General features: G+C 48.5%; 1 protein-coding gene across 1 annotated transcript in view; it reads left to right on the top strand.

The window, feature by feature from the left end:
* Positions 1-2,635: 2,635 nt before the first annotated feature.
* Positions 2,636-13,444, top strand: part of LOC141510329 (uncharacterized) — a 33,981-nt gene continuing 23,172 nt past the window's right edge. Inside the window, exons 1-4 of the mRNA XM_074220253.1 lie at positions 2,636-2,776; positions 3,975-4,101; positions 4,527-4,616; positions 11,860-13,197. Of these exons, the coding sequence (XP_074076354.1) occupies positions 2,723-2,776; positions 3,975-4,101; positions 4,527-4,616; positions 11,860-13,197 (1,609 nt within the window). The 5' untranslated portion in view covers positions 2,636-2,722. The remainder of the gene's footprint in view (positions 2,777-3,974; positions 4,102-4,526; positions 4,617-11,859; positions 13,198-13,444) is intronic.

Below are 13,444 nucleotides of genomic sequence, written 5' to 3'. Positions count from 1 at the left end.
ATTTTATAGAAAATGTTCTTTGAAGTGTTTAATCTCCCCCCCATCAATATAACTATATCCCTTTATCCCCCAATTCTTTCCAACAAAACTCACCTTTTTTGTGAGCAATAAGCTGGTAAGCAAAAAAATAAAAAAAACTCCATATTAGGTGTTCTCTGAATAGGTTTATTTACTTCTCTTCCTAGGGAAGTAGGAAGCACCATCTAAGAACATTTCAAGAAAGAATTCATAGGTATCCCCAGATTGCAACAGGAGGTTTTTGACCCCAAATTTTATCCCTTATTAAATTAGTGGATAAAGCAAGCTGATGGGTTTTGGTAGGTGGTGCCAATTGATGAAGCAGGGGATTGGTGAATATCTAAAGATGCAGGTATGGCTGTGGCGCTATCCAGACTGAGGAAAGGAAGTTCTGTGCTATAGCCAAGTCATGAAGAAGTGATCATTGGCTGGAACAGTGTTCTTCAAAGTCTTAAGGTGGAAGGGTCAATCCCACTATTTTTCAAAAACGCAAACCTGAAAATTGTAACCAGGATTGAGAGTTGGAGAAATTGTGTAGGATCTAGTAGATTCCACCAGAAACCAAAGGGATCCACTCCTGGATGGCTGGTTGGTTATGGGTTAGAGGAGCAGATGGTATGGTAAGATGGGTGACAAGAGGCCCAGCGGGCTTTGGTCCTGAGATTGGACTGGACCCCTGCTATGGCCATAGAATGCACTCCTGGAGAGTGTAGAGGAAGCCCAGCTCTTGGTGCCATGGGGGGGGTGCCTTGACTTGTGTGAGAATTGGATTGAAGGGCAGCATCATGGCATTCTCTCTTTAAGTCACTGAAATCCAGTGGCAGGGCTTGACCCTAGCTGGGTGACCTCTAACACTTCTATCTCCTGGGCCGGTTGCTGGGTGTGTCCAGCTCCCCCCTTGGGTGCTGACCAGGCCAAACCTCAGTCACTGCTTTAACTTCCAGTCAGTCAACAAAATGTCTTAAGCACTACCACTCTTGAGGAGGGATTTCACAAGAAGATGGTGACCATCCTTGTTTCAAGGAGCCCCCAATTTAATGGGGTGAGGACAGGTACAGAATACTCACAGGCATGCAACACAGTATGCCACACCCATAGAGGTGCAAACATGTACATTTGTAGGGGGGTGGTTTGAGGGGAGCCCTGAGACAAGTCAAAGATCCCAGGACCTGGAGGGAAGGCCCCAGAGGATCCCTGGGATGGGATACTGATCACTAGATATCGCACTATGTGGCAGAAGCTGGAATGGAGGGGGAAAGAAATAGCTAAGATTTATATGGCACTTACTCCATACCAGCTGGGCCAGCCAGGTGGCATAGTGGGGAGGGCCCTGGAGTCAGGAGGACCTGAGTTCGAATCCAGCCTCAGATGCTTGACCCTAGCTGTGTGACTTTGGACAAGTCATTTGGTCCTGGTCATCTCCAGGCATCCCCATTCCTATTTGGCCTACTCTGGAAGGCAGGTGCTATGATTATTTCCATTTTACAGATGAGGAAACTGAGGTAGATGGGTATTCAGTGATTTGTCACATCTGGTGAGTGAGTGAGTGAGGCTGGACTTGAATTCAGGGCTTTTGGACTCTAGACTTGGAACTCTATCTGCCCCCAAGCCTGCAATACCAAACATCCTGGAAGTAATGGGGAGCCACTGCTGCTTATGGAGGAGTGACTGGTGCCCCTGGGTGGTCTCTCGGACAGCTGAGGGGAGCATGGACAGGACCCAACAGGGGGATTTGAGGCTCAGGCTGAGGGTTCCAGGGGTGAGGGGATCCAGGCCTGAGCCAAGAATGGGACATGGAGGAACGACTATCTCTGAGGGGGGACTCAGGCCAAAGAAAGGGCCAGGAAAACCAGAGGGACGGGGCCTGTGATTGGGAGGACCTGGGTCTGTGAATGGGGGATTTGTGAATGGAGGATTAAGGAGCTGGGTCTGTGAATGGGGGATTTGTGAATGGAGGATTAAGGAGCTGGGTCTGTGATTGGAGGATTTGTGAATGGGGGATTAAGGAGATGGGTCTGTGATTGGAGGATTAGGGAGCCGGGCCTGTGATTGGAGGAATAAGGATTTGCCAATGGAGGGTTAGGGAGGTGGGCCTTGGATTGGAGGATTAAAGATCTGGGTCTGTGATTGGAGGATTAGGGAGGTGGGCCTATGATTGGATTAGGGAGCTAGGTCGATGATTGGATGAATAGGGAGGATTAAGGAGGTGGGCCTGGGATTGGAGCAGGAGGGGGCTGGGCCTGCATTTGGAGGATTAGGGAACTGGTCTGGGAGATTAGGGAGATGGGTCCGGGATTGGAGGAACTAAGGACGAGGCAAGGAGTTGAGCCTGTGACTGGGAGAGTAGAAAGTGGGCGGGTTGGGTCAGGGGGTTCGATTTGTGATTTGGAGGATTAGGGTCGAGGAGAGGGGGAACACACGGCCTGTGATTGGGGGATTAGGGTAGGTGGGGCTGTCATTTGGATGGTTGAGGCGGGGCAGAGAAGGTAACGCGGCCCGTGATTGGTTGCTTTGCATGGGCTAGAGGGAGGCCGGAATGCGATTGGGCAGCGTTGAGGAGCGCCGTTGGTGATTCTGATTGGTCGAGAGGCCCCGTCCCACCCCCTTTCCTGAGTTCTCCTCCTCCGGTTCCGAAATCTGGTGGCCGTGAGGCTCGGGGAGCCCCCGGTGCACTCGGGACCCCGCCGCGGGCGCTTCGAGGGGGATGAGGGCCCCGGAGAGAGGCCTGAGCGCCGGGATTGGGCGGCCCTCGGCGGGGGTGAGTGGGCGCATGCGCGGAGGCAGAAAAGCCTGCCTTGCGGAAGGGAGCCCGGCCGGGCGGGTGCCCGAGCGGGTCCGTGCGCGCGCACGTCTAGGTGTCTGGACACCCCCAGCCCCAGGCCGCGAGAGCGGCGCCCCCGGCCCTGAGCCCGGGCTGGGACCCGGGCAGCGTGAGTGGGAGACTGCGCCTGCGCTGAGGCGGGGTGGTGGACCCTGGGGGGGCGCAGAGGAGACTGCGCATGCGCACAGGCCGCCCTCCGAGCTTTGGAGGGAGTGTCTTGGGGCGCCCTCTGCCGGAGGCCTAGATGGAGGTGAGACTGAGCATGCGCGGCCTGTGGCCCGCCCCTTCATTGTCCTGGGGTGGGGGCGGGGTCTGTCCTTGAGGGAGGCCGGGGGAGGGGTCTGGGAGGGGCGTCTTGCCCCGCCCCCTTGGGGCCCGGGGGGGGGGGGGGGCCGGCCCCCTGCCCAGGTGTGTCCCCCCCGCTGGGCAGCCTTCAGGGTCGGGGCCCTGGAAGCCGCGCCCGGCCCTGGGGTGACCCCACCCTGGAGGAGCCTGAGGCAGGGGGCGGGATGGGGCGCACCCCGGGGCCCTTCCCGCCGTCCCTCCGGCCCTGGGCCGTGCCCGGGTCACCGGGCCCCGCCACGCTGAGGGGCTGCTGGCACCGCCTCTCACTGAGCTGCACCCCCAGACGCTCCCACGCTCCCCTTTTTCCTGGCCCCGGGGAGCCAGGCTGATGTTCCCTGCACCCCTTCTCGGGGGGGGGGGGGACCAACCCACCCTGCTTGGGGGTCGCCCCAGGAGCAGCCCCCAGGCACTTGGCAGTGACAGCATGGCCTCCCTTTCCTCCTTCCTCAGCTTCCCCAGGTCACTTCATTCAGTCTTCATTTGCCCAACACTCGGGGGGTGCCTGGGACCCCCAGGAGCCCACGGAACGCTCTGGGCTTGGAATGGAGACCACGGCCTTCTGAGCTGTCCCCCGGCGGAGAGCCAGCCGCTCTGTCCGGAGAGCCCATGCCTTTGTCGCCTTCCCCTTGCTGGCTTCCCCGAGTTCTTGTGCCTCTTTCCCCCTCGACCTCTGCCGGCAGTTGTAAACAATAAGCACCCCCTCTGCGCTGTACACCCCACCCGAGTCCTGGGTCCCCCGGGCCGGCAGGCGTGGCCCCTGGCTCAGCTGGGGATGCTTCTGGTGTTCCAGCGTCCGGTGACCTTCAGGGACGTGTCCGTGGACTTCTCCCTGGACGAATGGAGACGCCTGAGCCCGGCCCAGAGGGACCTCTACAGGGACGTGATGCTGGAGAACTACGAGAACCTGGTCTCTGTGGGTAAGATCAGCACCGGCCCTGGTGTCCACCTGGTGTCCAGGAATGGGGCCCCGGAGAGGCAGTCACCCATCAGGGCCTCCTTCCTGGGACCCTTGCTGACCTCCTTTGCTCTTGTACCCACAGACCCCGCCTTGGGCTGGTCTGGAGGCTCCGGCCTCCCTCTGCTCTTTTCCCTTAGGTTCAAAAATCTTGGAAAAGCCTTAAGACGTTAGAAACCTGAAGATCTCTGTCCTGACCGGCTCTGCTCACTGAGCCCAAAGTAGCTGGGACCCCTTCCTGGACTTCTCTGGCTGTCCCAGGCCCCTCGTCCTGTTGTGTCGACCTTTCTTAGCTTCTAGTCCTTTCCCTGGAGGAGGAGGAGGCCAGGCTTGGACTCTGGAATGACTTTGGGCCCAACCCTTTCTCCTCTCTCTCCTCATGATCAGGACTTCCAGTGTCCAAGCCTGAAGTGATCTCCCTGTTGGAGAGAGGAGAAGCCCCTTGGATGCCCATGGCCCTCAGAGGCCCCTGCCCAGGTGAGGGAGTGACAAGTGGGCTGGGGGGGGGGGGGGGGGGCTCATTTCCTTTTCCAGGCCTTGCTTTCCCTTTTTTTTTTTAAGGTTTTTGCAAGGCAAATGGGGTTAAGTGGCTTGCCCAAGGCCACACAGCTAGGTAATTATTAAGTGTCCAAGACTGGATTAGGACCCAGGTACTCCTGACTCCAGGGCCTGTGCTTTATCCACTGCACCACCTAGCCACCCCTCCCTCTTATTTTTAAAAGTAAATGAAACACAGAGCTGTCTTCTAAATAGGGGCAACTAGGTGGGGCATGTTGGCTTCCTGAATTCAAATCTGACCTCCAGCACTCTTTAGCTGCATGACCCTGGGCAAGTCACTTATATCCAATTTACCTCAGTTTCCTCAACTGAAAAGAGCTGGAGAAGGGCATGCCAAAGCAGTCCAGTGTCTCTGCTAAGAAGACCCCAAATAAGGTCATGAAGAGTCAGACCCAACTGAAAATGACTGACGCTTAATCATTAAATGAATCCAATGAGATTCTCATTGGAATTGGAATCCTTTCTGTGTGCATTCAGCGTTTCATTCCCAGCATCTCTCATCTCTCCGGGGCTGATTTCCTCAGGAGCATATTCTCTTCAGAGATCCTCTGCCAGTCTTCCTCTGACCCCCTTGAAAGTGTTTGCCCCCACTCTCTTTAGGTGTCACTGCCCTCAGCAGCAGGTTTCTCCGGGGATTCCTATCTTTGTTCCCCTTGAACCCATTCCTTCTGTTTGTTCAGGAGAATCAACATGGAGTAAATTTCCCCTTTTGGGTCATCCAACTGTTGAAGATTGAATCAGTTCTAAGGGAAGGCTCTTCTTTGGGTTGGCGGAGACCCCCGGCAGATACCTGGACATCCAAAGCCCCTGTGGCTGACTCTCCCTCCCAAGCTCCTCCTCTGGGGCCTCTTTCTCTCCAAGTGATTTTCATTGCACTCCAGTGACAGAATCTTGCGCCTTGACCTTCAGCTAGATATCCTCCAATAAGCTTTTCCCATTTGATTTCCTCATGAAGAGAGCCTTTCAATTCCCTGCTGTTCCCCACCTCCTCTCAGCTGTCCTGTTTCCTTTCCAGAAGCCTTGGCCACCTGTTCTTCTCCCAGGGTGTCAGGGTGGTCTCCCCTCAGGGGCTTTTTGCTTCCCCTGGTTGGTGGCTCAGCTCTGAACACCAGGTCTGTACAGATGCCTGTTGTCCCCCAAGGACTTTGGGGTGTCTGAGCCTCTGGCCTGCCTGCCTCACCTTCTGTGTGATCTAACCTGGGGGAAGATAGACATAGTCACCCTGTTCTTTTGCTTTTTAAGCTCTTTTCATCCCCTCCAGAACAGCCACCATGACATCCCTGTGTTTTCAGTCTTGGCCTAGAAATCCAAATTCTGTCCTCAGAATCCTCCTTGTAGTCAGGCCTCTATTTGCTGCAAAGAAAATCCAACCAGTGTTGCCCTGCCTCCCACCCCCCCTCCTTAACCTCCTCTGCCATCTTCACCAAGACTCTGGGCCCATTGGTGATATTTTTAAAGTGCTCTCTGGCTGCCTTCCTCCTTGCATCTGCATCACATTTGTCTTGCCCTATATCTGGTGGTTGCTTCCTTTTCTTTGTACTTTGAGGGCACAATGTTATTTTAGAAATTATATATAATATTTATAAATTTTATATATTATATCTAAATTATATATATATATATCTGAATTATGTTTTGTGCTTCAATGTGTATTTTATGTTTAAAGGTAATTAAATCGATCCATTGTTCTCCCTGCCACCTTCTATTACCCCCCCACTGATAAAAGATTAGGAAAACACAACCCTTTTTAAAAAAATATATCTTATTTATTTTTCCAACTACATGCAACAGTAGTTTTCAGTTATCGCTTTGTTTGTAAGATTTGGGGTTTCATATTTTTCTCCCTCCCAGAAAACAATCTAACATAGGCAAGACACGTAGAAAACCCTGTTGAGAAAGAAGAATCAAATGGAAACGGAGTAAAAATGAGAGAATAAGTAATAAGACAAATTTTAAAAATTGAAGATAATCAGCTTTGGTCTGCATTCAGACTTCACAGTTCCTTCTCTGGATATGGATGGCATTTTCCAGCACACATTTTTTTGCATTGTCTTTGAGCACTGTCCTGCCAAGGAGAGCAAAGTCCGTCACCCCAAGTTGCTGTTGGTGTGCACAACCTGCTTCTGGGTCTGCTCCCTTCACTCGGTGTTGGCTCATGCCAGGCTCTCCAGGCCATCCTGGAGTCCCATCCCTCTGGATGGGTCATAGACTAATAATGTTTCATCACATTCAAACACCACAATTTGCTTAGCCATTCCTCAATGGATGGGCATCCCCTTAATTTCCAATTCTTTGCCACCTCGAAAAAAGCTGCTCCAAATAGTTTTGTACATATGGGGTTTTTAACCTTCTCTCTGGGATACAGACCTGGGAGTGGCATCCCTGAGTCAAAGGGGGAGGCACAGTATTATTGCTCTTTGAGCATAGTTCCAAATGGCTCTTCAGGAAGGTTGAATCAGTTCACAACTCCACCAGGAAAGCATTGGAAATATTTTATTTTATTTTATTTTTTGCAAGGCAATGGGGTCAAGTGATTTGCCTGAGATCACACAATAAGTATCATGTGTCTGAGGTCAGATTTGAACTTGGATCCTCCTGATTCCAGGGTCAGTGCTCTATCCACTGTGCCACCTAGCGGCCCAAAACCCTTCTAATAAATAGATATAGTCAGTCAAAATAAGTTCCTGCATTGGTCATCTCCAAAGACTACGCTATTTGTCTCATTCTTGTCCTTCACAACCCTGTCAGGAGTTAGGCAGAGGTGTCATTTCACTGATAAGAGGTCACCACACTCATATTTCATCACATTAATAGTACATCATTTTCTTACCCTTTCCTCAAACTCAGATTCTCATATTTTTTGCTGCTTCAAAAAAGATCTATTTCTGTCCATCTTTAGACTTTGTTTTCTTTAGGACAAGTCTCTCCATTAAACCACTCTTCCTCCAGTTATCCCTCTTTCCTTCTCCCCTCTCCATTCCAGTTCCCTTTTGGATAAAATTTGCCTCTCTACCCAACTCTGTGTGTGTGTGTGTGTGTGTGTGTGTGTGTGTGTGTTTTTTCCTTATTTTAATCAGCTCAGATGATGGGTCAGCCTTTCTCTGCTCCTGTTGTAGACTTGCCCTTTGGCACCCTCATGCTGGGATTTGTTTTTCCAGCCCTTCTTTTCTTCCCTCTCTTTCTTTTTTTAACATCATTAAGACATAATACACTTGCTCTTAAGGCCTTATTTCATTAGACTCTTTCTGTGACCCCTGATGATGAAAACAGTGTTCAGTGTAGATGCTTTGTGACTTTCCCATATATAAATGTAAACATTTTATCCTTCTTTGGTCCTTTTATTTTTGACCCTTATTTTATTTTATTTATTTAATTATTCAATAATTTATTTATTTATTTATAGGGGTTTTTTTGCAAGGCAAATGGGGTTAAGTTGCTTGCCCAAGGCCACACAGCTAGGTAATGATTAAGTGTCTGAGGCCGGATTTGAACTCAGGTACTCCTGACTTCAGGGCTGGTGCTCTATCCACTGAGCCACCTAGCTGCTCCTGACTCCTATTTTACAGAAAAAAAAATTGAAGTCATTTTACATGAACTTGGTCCTCTTTTATCACTCAGTTGTCCTTTGTCCATTGGAAATCCCTCTCCTCATGAAGGGTGACCGGACTCCTGAGCAAGACCAAACCCTTCCAACCCATCTCCTCTAACAGACCCCCCCCCCCCCCGCCTCTTTGTAGGCTTTCCCCTACAAACATGCCCTTGGTCCTTTCAACCTGCTCCCTAGGGTCCTCTTTCTCTTCTGCCCTTTGTAGCTTCACTTTTTTGGAAAGGTTGCCCCTAGTTGGTGCCGCCACTTAGAATCTGCACTCTGACCCCATCATCCCACCAGTCATGTCCCAGGTCTCAGGCCCACTGGCCTTTTCTCAGTAGCCATGCTTGGCCCTGCAGCTTGGGGCATCGTGGTCTCTCTCCTTCTTACTGCTCCCTCTTCTCCAGACACCATCTCCCCAGGTTCTCCTCTGGCCTCTTGGTGCAGGTGTCCCTCAGGGTGTTATCCTGGGCACCATCTTCCTTTGCACTCTTCAGGTGGCCATCTTTATGCTGGTGATGCTCAGATCTATCTTTCCTCCAAGCTCCCATCTTCATTTACATTTTAGATATTTCTAAATGGATTCCAGTAGAGATCTCAACTCAAAGTGCTCCAATAGGACTCTGTCTTCCTCCTTACCCATTCCCTGTTACTGTCGGGCCCCTCAGCCTCACACCCCCCCCCCCGTCCTCCTGGACTCCTCACTGTCTCACCCCCATCTCCACTGTGGATCCATGCGTCTCCTCCTCTCCTTGGACTCAGCCCCCATTGTCACCTCGGGGCTGCCCAAGGCCAGAGCTGCTGCTTCAGGCTCTCCCCTCGCCAATCCTTCTTCCATTCAGCCACTAAAGTGATGTTCCTGAATCGCAGACCCCCAGGATCCAGGACCATGTGCTCTGTTGGACCTGCACGATCTGTTCTTTCCTCCCTTTCTAGTCTTCTTATGTCACTCTCCCCACATCTCTTCTTGGATCCAGTGATCCCAGCCTCCTGGCCATTCCACTAACCATTTCTACGGTCACTCCATATTTCTGGAGTGATCTCCCTCCTCATCTCAGTCTAACTTAGGCCCCTTCTCCCAAGAAGCCTCCCCTCTACTCATGATTGCCCATGTCTCCTGCGCTTCCCCTCATTAGCCCATAAACTAGGAGGGCGAGTGGCTTTGGCCCCTAGCACAGCACCTAACACGTGGTGAGCACTTAAGAAAGGTGGATTTAGGGGCGACTAGGTGGCATAGTGGATAGAATATTGGTCCTGGAGTCAGGAGGACCTGGGTTTAAATATGGCCCCAGAGATTTAATGATTACCTAGCCATGTGACCTTGGGCAAGTCACTTAACCCCACTGCCTTGCAAAAACCAAACCAAAATAAGACAGGTGGATCAATCATATTTTTCTTTGTATGCTTCTCTTCACTCCTGCGTTTGAGTTTCAGCATTTCTGGACAGTGCAGGTCCTTTTGTGAGGATTGCTGGGGGTGTCCTCTCCTTTGATGCAAGCCCATCCCCCCCACCTCTGTAGTCAATTTGGCCCAGGAGTTTTTCTGGCCGTAGGCAATGTCTTTTGCTTCTTGGAGCATCATTCCAAGTTCTCTGCCCTGTCTGACAGTGGCTGCTCAAGCAGACGTGATCTTGACCCTATGGCCCCCTAGTCCCTGAATTCTTCCTCTCTGATTACTGGGGTATTTTCTTCTTTGATTGGGAAACTCTGGGTTTGGGCTCTAATGATTTCTGAGTATTTGTCTTGGAGCTTCTCTTGGGAGGTAACCAGTAGATTTTTCTATTTCCACTTTGTACTTTGACATCTGGGCAGTTTCTAAAGAAAATTTCTTGACATATTCATCTGGCTTCTCTTGGTCCTACGATCAGGTAGTTCAGGGAGAGTGGCCACTAGGTGGCGGGAATTCACTTCAACAGTAATACTTCGACACTAAGTGGAGCTTCCTAAATTCAAGTCACTTCACCTTGTACCTGTAAGATGAGTTAGATGTGGAAATTACTAACTACTCTAGTATCTCTGCCAGGAAAATCCAAATGCTGTCATGAAGGATTGAACATGACTGAAGAACAGCTTTAAAAAAGTCTGGTGATTCTTAATTTTTTCTCCTCAAAATGTGTTTTTAGAACATTTCTTCTTAGTATAAGACACTTTACATTTTCATACATTTTTTGACTTCGTTTTTAATATTTCTTCTTATTTCATAGAGTCCCTGGCTTCTATTTGGCCATTCTAATTATCAGAGAGCCTGTTTCCTTAGACAGGCTCTTTCGTATCTCTTATGTCAAACTGTTAATTCCCTTTCCAATTCTTTTCCCATGGTTCTTATTTCTTTTCTGTTTTTTTTCCCCTTAGGCATTTACATTCCATTTATAAAAACATTTTCTGTCTTTATTTTTTAAATCTTCAACTCTCTAAGGAATTTTAGTTGTCTGTGCTCAGGTTGTATTTTCTGCAGTGCTCTGCTTATAGATGTTTTGGAGCCATTGTCTTCTAGGCTGGTGTTGAGTCTCTGAGCTCTACAGGTTTCTGACCTGGGTTCAGTCAGTGTAAGGATTGACTGCTGCACAACTCTTCCTCATTAGTTTGATTTGCAAAGCTCTCTTAGTTCAAAATGGCAGAATTGAAAGCTTTTCTTGGTTCTGAGGTTCCTCCATTAGATATTCCTCTCATCTAGGTTAGATGCTGGGGGATAAGAACCTGCTTTGAGCTTCAGGTCTAAATCACCTCAGTGCTATTGCTGACTAGTCTCTGACCTTCCTATTTCACAATGCTGTGTACCATTCAGGTCCCTTCTTACTCTATTCTTGATTGATGACCTTAACTGGGGCCTGGTTATCATAGGACCCTGATATGGGTCTGGTGGACCCTCAGTATGGATCTGAGACCTTTTGTCCTGGTGCACATCCTTTCTCTGGATACTGAAGTTCTCAATGTGGTCCCCTCTATGCAGTTTATTGTTCTGACCCTGATCCTGTCTCAGTGTCTCTAAGCCTGTCCCTCTATCTCCCTGGGCTGTGCTGGCATGGGCAGATGACTCTGTGACTTTTGGGGTCTTCCCCACTTGGGTGAGATCTGGTGCATCTCTTCAGTCTGTTGGGAGGTGCTTTTGAACACTGTCATCTTGGATCCACACCTTGAACATATGCTTAGCACCAGTTTCTGAATGCTTCATTGCCCTGGAATTGAGTGTTTTGGGCTAGTTGGAAAGGCTGAGCTGTTCCTATTTACTCATTCACCTTTCATTTCACCCCTTAAATGTCTTTCTTTGCTGAATACTTATTAAGTACCTTTGCCTTTCATGGAAGAGACTTAATGAAGAAGTTTCCATAAAGCAGTTTATGTTAACAATGGCTGCTAGCATGTTTGTATTGCCATTAGACATTTATGTATTTTTATTCTGACCTCAACAAACATGAAATAAAATGGGCATTTCCATGTCCTTAGCCAAAGAAAAGGAGAATTGTGCATAATATTGATGATCTCTTATTATGTGCATCTTCCATTTAATTATATGTTTATCCTGAATCCTTTAAGCCTATCCTGCTTATCTGATGCAGTTTTTTTTTTGTTTCAGATTACCTGAGTTGGGATGCTAGGTGTGAAACCAAGAATTCAATTCTAACTGAGGGTATTCACCCAGAAACACTGGCCCAAGAAAGATTGTCAGTGGATAGTAAGTGGTATCCCAGGATAGGAGAATCTGAGGAGGAATGGGAAGTTAGGTTAGAGAGACAGGAGGACCACCAGGAGAGACATTCTCAACAACTGACACTGACTCTAGATAGTACGTTTGATATGGTGAGTGTACCTGAATGCAGTAGGTTGGTCAGACATTTTAACATGGAACCAATCTTTTTTACACAATGGAGAGGTGGCATGGAAGAAAGATTCCATAATTATAATACACTTGGAAAGAAATCCTTTGGCAAGAGACTAAATCTTAATGGACATCAGAAAATTCATCCTGGAGAAAGCTCTTTTGAATGTGATATATGTTGGAAAACTTTCTGGGATAAGGAAGCACTTGGTAAACATCAGAGAACTCACACTGGAGTGACATTGTTTGAATTTAATGAATGTGAAAAAGGCTTCAGTAATGGGGGACCACTTAATGGACAACAGAAATCTCCATCTGGAGTGAAACCATTTGAATGTGGGGAATGTGGAAAATCATTATCTTCAAGGAAAACCCTTACTTACCATCAGAGAATCCACACTGGAGTGAAACCCTTTGAATGTGATATATGTGGGATAGGATTTATGCGAAAGGAATACCTTATTAGCCATCAGAGAATCCACACTGGAGTGAAACCATTTCAGTGTAAAGAATGTGGTAAAGCCTTTTTTCAGAAGGGAAATCTCAATAGCCACCAGAGAATTCACACTGGAGTGAAACCCTTTGAATGTAACGAATGTGGAAAAGCCTTCTTTCAGAAGGGAAACCTTAACAGGCACCAGAGAACTCATACTGGAGCGAAAATCTTGGAATGTAATGAATGTGGGAAAGCCTTAACTACAAGGAGAACTCTTATTAGCCATCAGAGAATCCACCCGGGACTGAAACCTTTTGACTGTAAAATCTGTGGGAAAGCCTTCTTTCGGAGGGGCAACCTTTATAGGCATCAGACAACTCATACTGGAGTGAAACCTTTTAAATGTAATGAATGTGGGAAAGCCTTCCGTCAGAAGGGACAGCTTAATAGCCATCAAGGAACTCATACTGGAGTGAAACCTTTTGAATGTAATGAATGTGGGAAAGCTTTCTTTCGGAAGGCACATCTTAATAGGCATCAGAGAATTCATACAGGGGTGAAACCTTTTGAATGTAAAGAATGTGGGAAAGCCTTCAGTGAAAAGACATACCTTATTAACCACGAGAGAACTCATACTGGAATGAAACCTTTTGGAATGTGAAATGTAGGAAAGACTTCATTTGGAAAAAATGCTTCATTAGTCGTCAGAGAATTCACACTGGAGTGAGAGCCTTTGAAAATAATGAATGTGAGGAAAAACCTTCATTACAATGACATCAATGATTAGCCAACTAGATGATCCTTGCCAAATTGAGACCCTTTGAATAGAATGATGCTGAAAAGCTTTCATTTGGAGGAGATCTCTTATTAGCCATTGGAAGATCTGGAAGGAGTGAAACATAGGGA

The sequence above is a fragment of the Macrotis lagotis genome, chromosome 1, assembly GCF_037893015.1.
Source record: "Macrotis lagotis isolate mMagLag1 chromosome 1, bilby.v1.9.chrom.fasta, whole genome shotgun sequence".
Lineage (NCBI taxonomy): Eukaryota > Metazoa > Chordata > Mammalia > Peramelemorphia > Peramelidae > Macrotis > Macrotis lagotis.
The sequence above is the reverse complement of the archived record's forward strand: the minus strand, read 5'-3'. Positions and strand labels throughout refer to the sequence as shown.